General features: G+C 34.2%; 1 protein-coding gene across 1 annotated transcript in view; it reads right to left on the bottom strand.

Moving 5' to 3' along the window:
- LOC110033757 (DEAD-box ATP-dependent RNA helicase 35-like) overlaps positions 1-11,151 on the bottom strand; it is a 19,760-nt gene extending 8,609 nt beyond the window's left edge. Inside the window, exon 1 of the mRNA XM_020737836.1 lies at positions 10,077-11,151. Coding sequence (XP_020593495.1) covers positions 10,077-11,044 — 968 coding nt within the window. The 5' untranslated portion in view covers positions 11,045-11,151. The remainder of the gene's footprint in view (positions 1-10,076) is intronic.
- Positions 11,152-12,573: the final 1,422 nt, after the last annotated feature.

The raw sequence follows: 12,573 nt of genomic DNA, 5'->3' as shown, positions 1-12,573 counted from the left end.
TTGTTGTTGTTGTTGTTGTTGTTGTAATTTGAGGAGACCCCTTAGTTGGAACATATGACTCCAATATCATTTGTTATACTATTAACAAAGATTCTATTAAAATCTCATATTGGATGAAAGAATTCCTACAAAACCTATCCTAAAAAAATTTTTATGGTTTGATTCTATTATAAGATCAATTAAGTGTAAAAATAACCAATATGATAACATGAAGAATCCCAAATTTCATCGATTGTTATCGAAATATGGAGATATTCATCCCAACCACACCCACTACAGTTCGAAAAATGATACACCGTCCTAAAATTAGTCTTTGTATTTTTAAAATAGGTCATCACAATTTTCTCCATGTAAATAGTGCCTAACTGTTTGTTCTTCAATGCCTTGACCACAATAACCCAATGATCCCTTCTCATTCTACCTTTGGACATATTTCCACATTGAAATTGCTCGATAAGCAACTCCGCAAGAGTTTTTATCAGTTGTAGTGTGATTCCTATTACTCGCAACTTCTTCATAGTCAACAATATTCAATTAGCCCTATTTTGAAAAATATATCACTCTAAGATTAAGTGGATATAAACATTCATTTCGTACGATGCGGTTATAGACAAATAAAACTATTCATTTTTTTATGGAAAAAGGCATCCTGTGGTATTTTCCCATAATTATCCATCAATAGTTGATCTTTACATGCAAAAAAATGACTAACTGTAAAACCTAACTGGTATTGAGAGAAGAACAAGCTTTATGTTTCAAAAACAGAGTATATTTGGAGAATAATGGAATTGAAATGTTTAAGTAGATGGCGGAATTAAGATTTAAGATCGAGTCATCTCAGTTAAAGCCGATGGAGCTAAAAAATGAATCAGTAAGCTCACTGTACTCTTAGGTTTATATTTAATGAGGCTGAGTAAGCTCAATATTACAGCTGTGAAAGTATTTTTGTCCCATCTACTCTGTCACATATTAAAATAGGGAAATGCTGTTGGTCATAATTATGGGCAAATTTATATACATACCATCCAATTCATATGGATTTACACATCTAACATCAAAAACATCAATTTATACACACACACACAAACCACTTTATCCATGCATGAGAAGATGTATTTCACTTTTTAAAAGTTAAATAGTACTATTTTTATGTCATCTGAAACATTTAGGTACTATAAAAATAAAAACAAAGTTTTGGTCATAGATATGTAAATGCATAGGAATTGGGTGGTATGTATATATGTAAATGCCCCATAATTAAATTAAGTAATTTTAATAATGTCTATGGGAACGAAACTTAGTTGTGGTCAAGCGCACTTACATTAAACTTATCAACATTTACATTTCAGCTCTGACTATTCCCAAGCATTAAATTCATGCAGTGCCTCTACTAAAATAATGGCCCCAAAATTAACTCTAAAAATGAATTTTTTGGAGGAAAAAAGAGTTTTGGGCATACCCTAGTTCCTGGTGAAAATTCATTGCAATTATTTATTAATTAAACAACCAAGATCTAGTGTTGCCAATGTCAATTTGTTGTTGTTGTTGTTGTTGTTGTAATTTGAGGAGACCCCTTAGTTGGAACATATGACTCCAATATCATTTGTTATACTATTAACAAAGATTCTATTAAAATCTCATATTGGATGAAAGAATTCCTACAAAACCTATCCTAAAAAAATTTTTATGGTTTGATTCTATTATAAGATCAATTAAGTGTAAAAATAACCAATATGATAACATGAAGAATCCCAAATTTCATCGATTGTTATCGAAATATGGAGATATTCATCCCAACCACACCCACTACAGTTCGAAAAATGATACACCGTCCTAAAATTAGTCTTTGTATTTTTAAAATAGGTCATCACAATTTTCTCCATGTAAATAGTGCCTAACTGTTTGTTCTTCAATGCCTTGACCACAATAACCCAATGATCCCTTCTCATTCTACCTTTGGACATATTTCCACATTGAAATTGCTCGATAAGCAACTCCGCAAGAGTTTTTATCAGTTGTAGTGTGATTCCTATTACTCGCAACTTCTTCATAGTCAACAATATTCAATTAGCCCTATTTTGAAAAATATATCACTCTAAGATTAAGTGGATATAAACATTCATTTCGTACGATGCGGTTATAGACAAATAAAACTATTCATTTTTTTTTTATGGAAAAAGGCATCCTGTGGTGTTTTCCCATAATTATCCATCAATAGTTGATCTTTACATGCAAAAAAATGACTAACTGTAAAACCTAACTGGTATTGAGAGAAGAACAAGCTTTATGTTTCAAAAACAGAGTATATTTGGAGAATAATGGAATTGAAATGTTTAAGTAGATGGCGGAATTAAGATTTAAGATCGAGTCATCTCAGTTAAAGCCGATGGAGCTAAAAAATGAATCAGTAAGCTCACTGTACTCTTAGGTTTATATTTAATGAGGCTGAGTAAGCTCAATATTACAGCTGTGAAAGTATTTTTGTCCCATCTACTCTGTCACATATTAAAATAGGGAAATGCTGTTGGTCATAATTATGGGCAAATTTATATACATACCATCCAATTCATATGGATTTACACATCTAACATCAAAAACATCAATTTATACACACACACACAAACCACTTTATCCATGCATGAGAAGATGTATTTCACTTTTTAAAAGTTAAATAGTGCTATTTTTATGTCATCTGAAACATTTAGGTACTATAAAAATAAAAACAAAGTTTTGGTCATAGATATGTAAATGCATAGGAATTGGGTGGTATGTATATATGTAAATGCCCCATAATTAAATTAAGTAATTTTAATAATGTCTATGGGAACGAAACTTAGTTGTGGTCAAGCGCACTTACATTAAACTTATCAACATTTACATTTCAGCTCTGACTATTCCCAAGCATTAAATTCATGCAGTGCCTCTACTAAAATAATGGCCCCAAAATTAACTCTAAAAATGAATTTTTTGGAGGAAAAAAGAGTTTTGGGTATACCCTAGTTCCTGGTGAAAATGCATTGCAATTATTTATTAATTAAAGAACCAAGATCTAGTGTTGCCAATGTCAATCAAAGATTCACTTATTTATAAATATATTAACAAAGCATTTCCCCTTGCACTCATAATACACGTACAGAGAAATTCATACAAATATGAAAGCACCACCCAATTAAATGTGCAGCTATCAGATGTAAAATAGTAGCACTGAACTTATTTATAAAACATGAGAAAAAAAATATAAGTATCTTAAATGCGAGACATATGAACACGTTGCATCATTCAAAAAAAAAAATTTAGATTGAGTTTACCAAAAATGTTTCTAGATTGAAACCCTATCCCCTAAAAACTTCCCCAAATCGACACGTCTCTAACTTCATAATTCTAAATTATCAATTATAACATGTCATTTGCAAGAACATCCAACTTCATTGATTATTGTTACAATTGAATTGGAAAATCAGCAGCTAAGACATATTTTTTGCAGTATCGATGAACTCAACTATTCAGTTTTTTGAGGATTTTACATCCGTTATAGTTAAAACAATCTTAATTTCATAGTTAACAATCCATAATGGAACTCATCTCAACTATTCCATTATGCGTAAGTTAACAAGAGTTGGTGTTTTCTTAAGTTATATAATGTTTTAGGTTTTATGCGAGTAATTATAAAGTTGCAGGTGAGTATGCAAATAGGACCATTTTAAGCGTTGTAACCACTTCATTTTTTTTCTCCCCTGCAAACAAACGTCAAGTCTCTTAGCATGAAAGAGTGCACACAAGATGCAAAAGGATTTTCATTTAAAATAAAAAAAAATGAGCCAAATAAATTCAACTACAATGTTGCTTGCACCGTCATATCTTTCTCGAAAATTCTAGAAAATAGAGAGTAGGGGGTATGTTGGATGGTTTGACAGAGGTAATAACCACCTCAGAGCATAATATAAACAGAGCATCACCTGTCTTCGGATATGGCCCTAGCAAGAGGAGAAGCTTACAGGCAGAAATTTCAAAACAAACCAAGAATAAACCCTTGCCTTAGCAAGCACACATATTAATAGATTATTGATAGGTGGGAAAATAAAAGAGGGAGGAAATGTTTGGGCGGTAATTCCCGCCCCTTTAACAGATCGACTGGTCTAGTTTCCTGCTAACTAAGACCCTATTCTGTTGAACAAAGACTCCATCTTGCTGAACCTCTTGTCATTTCATATAATATAAGAATTCATGTAGTTATCTGCAAAGTAAAGCTGAAATGGATGCCTCTTCTTTGCATATGGAAAAACCCTCTAGCTTTGTCTTTATGATTCCAACTATCCTGCACTTCTAACATGATTGTCATAAACAATTTACCAAAACATCAATTGTAGACAGAGAGTTAAATGCTTCTGGTACCATTGTATCTTCTTGTAAAACTGATGGAATTTTATGCAGTTGTGGCACTCTAATCTTTGATTGACAACTAGAGAACTCACCCCCAAGCTGAGGGAAAACTAATGAAACTTGTGGTGCACCATGGGAAGGAATTGTGTGTGAAAATTCTTGGGTGACTGTATTGTAAGTCTCTCTATGCTAATTCTGTCCTTAGACGACTTACAAGACATTATTTGCTGAATTTTTATTCTAATTTTAGGAGACTATCTACTATGGAACTCAAAGGTACATTAAGAAGTGGCAAATCCCAACTCTCTTGAGCTGCAATTGCTGTAAGTTTTATCCTTCCAGATCCTATAAGGATGTAGAAGCCATTGGGAATCTGAAAGCTTAGGGACTGAATTCTATGGAATTAAAAATAATTATAATGCAGGGATCTATCTTGCAATAATGATCTTGGTGCACCACTACATCTATAAATTTAACTATATTATACATTCAGATCATAAAATAGTTGACACAGCATTATTTTAAAGTTTTCCTATTTCTTTTTTTAACATGAAAAAAAGCACCTAGAGCATTGTTTTCTTATGCCTTGAAACAGTGAGCCCATAAACCTGTAAATCCGTTAAGTAGTTAAACAGCCGTAGAGCCGTAAAGCTATTAAGCCATAATGTCATTGAGTCCTTAGGCCATAAAGTCGTAATGTTGTAATATCATAATGTTGTAATGCCTAAAAGTCATAATGTCGTAAACCGTAAAACCATAAAGTTGTAACATGTAAGCCTTAAGCCGTAAGATGTTAGCCATAAATCATTAAGTCGTAAGTCATAAGCCATTAAGCAGTTATGTCGTTAAAATGCCTAAACCCAAAACCATCCTAACTCCTAAAATCCAAAATGTTAAACCCTCCTAACCCAGAAACCCAAAACTCACCAAACCTCTAACCTTGAACACTCTTAACCCTTGACTTCAAACCCTAAACCCTAACCCCATACACTACACCCTCTGAACACTAATCCCGAACCCCTAGCCCCCAACCCCTAACCCTTGAAATCCAAAACCTTAAACCCGCCCAACACAAAAACCAAAAACGCAAAACCCTCCAAAATTCTAACCCTAAACCATCAAAACCTCAAATTAGGGAAATCACCAATTTTCTAAAGTAATTTCAATTAGCAAGCCCGTCATGAAGCCTATCAAAAGCATTCCAGATGTTGTTGAGGGAGAAGGGTGGGTGCAAGTTTATGAGGAAACACTGTAAACCAATCACCAATCATATCATCAATTTCCCAACATTGACATATGTGGGGGAGGGTTTAATGTGTTGGTCGTACTCATAACATGACCACCAAACCTTGACCCAAAGCACAAAAAATTACTAGACAACGTTTTGTTGTGGCCAATCAAAATCTTTCCAATTAACAATTTTAGTTGGTAAAATTTATGAACATGAATAATAGCTTTTATTTGGATGGATGCTATAAAAAGCCATAATTTTGAGTTCTAAGCAAGTTTTAAACTTAATTTATGTTTTGATTTCAGAACTCATCAGAGTTTAGTTTCTCAGTTACGTATAATTTTGTCATTTATAGTGATATGTTTTGCTTATGATTTCATCGTAATTAGTTTTTCTGATGACATTAACCTGAACTCCCTTGAGTAGTTAGGCCTTACACCTTACCTTACTGAATCAAGCCACATTCCTTGATTCAATGAACATCTCGTAGATCCTCAGTGGTCCCTTAAACAACCCAAATGGTTCCACCAATGTGACGTAGACCCAAAAACTCTAGCTAACTTCACCCATTTAATTCACCAAGGCTTTAAAACACACAGTTGGTTTCATCCTCAATACTAGAACACTCTTTAGCACCTAAGGGACCTATCAAACCCATATTAGATAGCCAAGCGTTCACCCAACCTAACCTAACCCAGTTAAACCTCAGTTCACTTAAAACAAATTCCTTATATTGGCTCATTTAACCAATTAGACTCATTGATTCAATCCTAACTTTGCAAATGTCAGGGAAGCATTCCTATGGGAGCTACCAATGTCATTCAGATCCCCTTTTCCTACCCCGAAATGAAAGCCAGACAACATCCATATCCTCAAGCTAAGCCCCATTTAAATGAGCTCATTGAATCACTCTAATGTTACTTGGTCGTTCATGGTTGCACACATCATGACATGCTCATCCGTTTGCACTTACCAACTTATCTTAGTCTAATTGTCTTGCCAGATTATCTTAATCATAGCCAGAGATGAAAGAGATTTGAAATAAATGATTGTCGTTCAGGGATCGAAATAGAAGACAATCATATGCATGAATTCCAATTTAATTAATAATTACTAGGGTTCAAAGTACATTACTAAATAAACCTAGGATTAAAATACAAAGTTCCCAATATATATAGTGATAGCAACCAATTTGAAGGCTCGGCTGAATATAAGTTAATATGAAAAGCATTGATAACTAATGCCAAGGTTGACCAAAAGGATTCCCAAATGTAATGGGCAATTACCAGCTGGAAAAAACACCATGTCCCAAGCATGACTGTGATGGAGTGATGGAGAGAAAGCCGACAATTCACATGGGATGTGGCTTTCTGAGATTGAGTGAAGAAAAGAAGAAGAGATGAGAAGGTAAGGCGTCCTAAGAATCAGAATTCAGCGAGAGCACCAAGAGAATTCAAAGACAAATGCAAGTGCTTCAAGCACGAGAAAAATGGAGCAGTGTAAATAATGGTTTGCACGGATGATACAAAACCGGAGTGGGAAGATAAGAAATGGGAGAATGCGTAACGTAACGGAGAAATAGATGGCTTGACTGAGTGCCATTTTTATCTGTTAATTGGATTTTGGGTGCGACATCTATAAATTTGATGTTTTGGGATATTTAAATACAAATGTTTTAAGTCCTACGTATGTAAACTACCTTTATATTTTCAGTTGGTTTGTCATGCCTGAACCAAGCTTCGTTGAGGTAATGAGCGTACCAATTTCACACTTTTGTGTAGAGATCACTCCAATTAAGCATGGCAAACTTGTTCAAATCGAACCCATAGATGCCAAAACGAAGGAAGATAAGAATATGTTGGAGTTGAGTTATTGTTAATGCTTTATTCTTATTTGAAATTGAGGTTAGCATTTTACTTTAGAATAATTGATTATGCTATATTTATTTACTGAACTTAGAGGGTTGTTATTTGAATATAGGTGACTTGTATTATAGTTGATAACTTTTTGCATATAACAGGGTATATGAGGTTTTATAACAATTTTCAGAACTTGGGTTTAGTGAAGGCGAAGATGCATTAATTTTCTAAACTTTTTGTTTTTTGGTGGGTCCATGTGGGCAATACCAAAAGCTCTTTCCCATCAGCTCAAACATCTTTATATCTAACGATATGGAAAGTTATTCATATTTCATTATAATTAATTGATTCATATGCAGCGAGGTCTCATCTTGTTTAATTCATCACTTCCATGTTTTGAGCATGTTTTGAGCATGATTGTTTTTGATATATCATGTATGTTGTCTCAGATTACATGTGGCGTCATTCTCATATATATCATTATATTTCAAAAGATGAATTCCATTTCTTGAAAACCTTATGGACTTAAAAATAAGATATTTGGTCACATTATTTTATCCAACCATTTTTCCTTAATGCCCCAAACTCATTGTTGGTCAAAGAGAATCAATCAAATTCCAAGTGTAGAGGATAGATATATATTCTCTATAATAGTTAAGAATAGTTTAATTTGAGTTTTACATGATATTATGTCTAAGCATTAACTTGAGCTTGAGCAGTTAGATGTAAAAACCTTATTTTACATAGAGAGTTTGAAGCGAAGATCTATATGCAGCAGGCTGAGAGCTTCATGGTTACAGGAAAAGAAAATCGTATTTATTTATTGAAGAAATCTTTTTACGGTTTGAAACAATGTCCTAGGAAGTGATATAACAAATTAGATTTATTTCATAATTGCTCAAGAGTTTAAGAGAAGCAATTATGATAATTGTGTTTGCTTTTAAGAAAAATAATAACAAATCATTGTTCTACTTACTCTTATATGTAGAAATGTTGATTACTCAAGTGGTAAAACTGAATTATCAGTTTCTCAAAGCCGCTACTCTCTCAAAGCCATTAAGGATGTAGAATCAAACAACACGGGTAACAAAATTCAAGTCCATAAGCCAAATGATCTGAAAAAAAATTAGGAAGATATACATACATAAAACTCAATTCGTATGTATTTACATATCTAACAACTAAAATTAATTTTTTACATATAAAACACTTTTTTATAACCATGGAAAGGTGTATTTAACAATTTAAAGGTTAAAAAGTGGCATTTTTATGTGATGTTAAAGATTAGGATGGTATAAATGTAAAGCGCAAAGTTTAGATGTTACAAATGTAAATGTATAGAAATTGGGTGGTTTGTATGTAAATGCCCAAAGATATTAATACCTGCACATAAAAGAAACAACATAAATCTCCAGACCTATAAAAATATTCACCACAAACCACTCACAAAAAGTTCCTATCTTTATTACCAGAGCACATAAATTGTAATATGGGATCTAAACTAGGGAAGGATGGAGGAAGTCATTCTTTTATGGAGGAATTCATTAATTTATTGAGGAAGTCATTAATTTATCGCCCAACCACTTAAGCGCACAGGTAGTAAAGCTCCCACCTTTAAAAGGATTTTCTTCTCTTTTCAAGCCATCCATTCTCCAACTTAAAGGAAAAAAAATTGCAGGCAACATATTCCTTACTTCCCAGCAACAAACTAAGGCATAACAAGAAAAAAAAAACCCATATAAAGGTTTAAATCTTTTGCAATAATCACCAGCCAAAGAAAAAAGTTTTATGTTAACATACGATCACCTAATGCTTCCATCTTTCCAAATCAGAAGCGTAGTAATACCAGTCATGGTATGAATATACTATTTCTAAGAATTTAACACCCCACAATAAAGCAGCAATGGTTCCCTTTCAGCTACAAGAACAGAGGGGAAGATAAACCGCAATTTCTTAAGATTAACTATGGCAAGAGAAAGAACAAAGGGGCTGTTTGTCTAATTTGAAACACAGTACAAATACCTAATAAACTCGCAACCAAGAATGAAAAGAAATATATATACATAATTCTTACATGACTACATATCTAACACCTAAACTTTTATATTCACATCTATAACACTCAAATCCTTAACAACACATCATATATATCACCATTACTAACTTATAATAGTGAGATACATCGTTTCATGTGCATAGGTTTATGACATCAAAATGTTATAAATATCAAGATCAAATTTTAGGGCATTATATATGTAAATACATAAGAGTTGTGTGGGATGTATGTAAATTTTTCAACAAGTTAACACCAGTACATACACACCACTCAATTTTCATGTATTTGCATATCAAACAAAAAATTAATTTTACATTTATATCACCCAAATCTTTCATATCCTGTAAAAAATACCCATGTTTTAACTTTTAAGCAGTGAAATACACCTTTTCATGCCAAGGGAAGGTGACATGTATGTAAAAATTGAAGCTAAGGTGTTACATATGTAAATACATAAGCATTGAATGGTATGTATGTGAATCTTCCCTTAATTAAAATGAATCAAGAATATCCAAATTGTCAAAAAATTAAGAGAGAATGATGCAAAAACCTGCAGTTGTCCAGATTCATCTTCTTCTTCGCCAGCAAATCCTTAAGCCTCCCAGGTGTTGCAACAACGATATGAACCCCTTTCTTAACAACCTCGAGCTGCGACCTCATGTCAACTCCTCCGATGCATAACAATGGCCTAATATCTGGGTATCCAACCTCCCTGAGGGGAACAAGAAACTGCTCCACCACCTCAAAAGTCTGCCTTGCAAGTTCCCTGGACGGGCACACAACAAGCCCAAATGGACCTTCCCCAGGCACAATGGGCATCGTCATCTCTTCCTGGAGTGCCAACATGATCAAGGGAAGCACAAACACCAGAGTCTTCCCTGATCCAGTGAATGCAATCCCGATCATATCCCTGCCAGAGAGAATCAGAGGCAGGCCCTGCACTTGGATAGGGGTTGGCTGAACGATCCCCTTCTCTTTTAGCTTCTTCAAAATAGGCTCAGGAAACCTCATATCCTTGAAGTTCTTGATGGGAGGCGGGACATCATCTCCCTCAACGAGGATGTGCCATTGGCGGCGGATGGCGTCGGCTTGGCGGTTAGACATTCGGCGGATGGCGGTGGGGGGTTTCCAGCCGGTGGGAATCGGATCCGTGTAGGTGATACCTTTGGCGAGCTCGCGAACGGACATTAGGGTTTTCCTATCTGAGAGGTGCTCGATCATCTCTTTCTCTTGCTGGACGAGTTGCTCGGCAGGGCTGATCTCCGGGAGATCGCGCTTGAGTTGGGAAGCCTTGACGAGAAGGCTCGGCTTAGATTCCGGCGGAGGAAGTGAGGAGGTGGGGTCGTCGGAGGAAGAGGGGACACTGGTGGCGGTCGAAGAGAATGAGAGGCGGCCTTTACGCTGCAGGATCATCTGCGCCTCCATAGCTCGGCGCTTCTTCACTGGGATGTATTCAACGAAGCCGTCATCATCCACCGCATCACCAGGGGCGGTAGGAGGGATGGCAGCTGTGGCCATGGCTTGGGATGAGACCGGAGAAGGGCCTAACTGCAGAGAGAGAAATTAGGGCTCTTATTACTCGTTCTCTGTCGCACTTCTTCAAGGGTTTGGAAAGGTGAAGGAGAAATGGCTTTGGGGTTTGATTTAATTAATTAATTATTATATTATCAGATTAAATATAACTAAATAAATGTATATTTAATTATTTAATTATCAGTTAACAAGAAAAGTATATATTAAATTAATTTATTTAAAATAAAAATTATTAATTATTAATTAGCAAAATAAATAAGTATTTAATTATTAAATAATTAATGTTAAATTATTATATACTATAACTAGTTTAATAAAGTTATTACTAATGATTAACTAATTTAAGTCTATACAAGAAAAATGCCTAAACAAATCTTGAGGATATCTGACGGTACGAACATGAAAGGCATATCAAAGGCGGGCTTCCTGATAAAAACCGGGAGGCCTAATTGTCTGACTGGTTCAAAAAGCTCGTAAATATATATATTAAGGCAACCAAAATGCTCGAATAAATACATTAATTTGACACTCATAAATACATTAATTTGGTATCAAGGTCTTGATCTTGATTGGTCTTGACATTGATTGGCTTGACCATGATACAATTGATACTCAATGCAACCAAAATGCTCGAATAACTACATTAATTTGACACTCATAAATACATTAATTTGGTGGTTCAAAAAGCTCATTGGGTGCTTAATTTGTAAATATATCTTGATTTTTTTTTTGGCTAAACCAATTTAAATAATTGTCTGGCATTGTCTACATAAAAGTTGTCTGAATAGATCTCAAGGCAATCTGCAGTCCGCTCCCGTCGAATTAGCTACTCTCGACTGACTTTTCCCCCGACAGAAGTCTTTTTCACTGACGGAGAACTTTTCCTTGGACCGGCCACCTGAACCCGACAACTCTCTCTGACAGAACAACTCCAAAATAACTAATCATGATGTCGATGAGGTACCCACCAATACACACCAACATAAAAGACTAAAATATCTTGTACTAACTGACCCGACACCGCAACTACGCAATTATTTAAGTTCAGAAATATGGTCAAAATCTTGACCCAATTTACATTCAGTGGCTAATGTGCAAAATTAAATATTAATTAAAGATAGTAAAAATGATTTACACACTAGAGGTATTACGCAAGTATACATATCGTTTTAAATGATATAAGATTTTCTTTTAAAACCCCAGTATCAATCCCACGGAGATAGACAAAACTCTTATAAGATTGACTAAATAAATTCTTCTTTAAAATTGTAGTAAATTTATATAGAAAATGATTTTGAATTCTTGTGTAATATCTAATCCTACAGAATTAAAATGAATGTTAAGTATGCTAAGCAATTTAAGGCTTTGTTGTTGTTATTGTTGTTGTTGTTTTTGCGTTGTTTTTGTTAAATATGTTAAGCAATTGCAAAATGTAAATGCATGTTAATCTAAAAGGACTTTAAAATATAAAGTTACCACTACTAATAATGTTTCAAGAGTTCAAATTTGTATAA

Source organism: Phalaenopsis equestris, unplaced genomic scaffold (assembly GCF_001263595.1).
Source record: "Phalaenopsis equestris unplaced genomic scaffold, ASM126359v1 Scaffold001279, whole genome shotgun sequence".
Classification (NCBI taxonomy): Eukaryota; Viridiplantae; Streptophyta; class Magnoliopsida; order Asparagales; family Orchidaceae; genus Phalaenopsis; species Phalaenopsis equestris.
The sequence above is the reverse complement of the archived record's forward strand: the minus strand, read 5'-3'. Positions and strand labels throughout refer to the sequence as shown.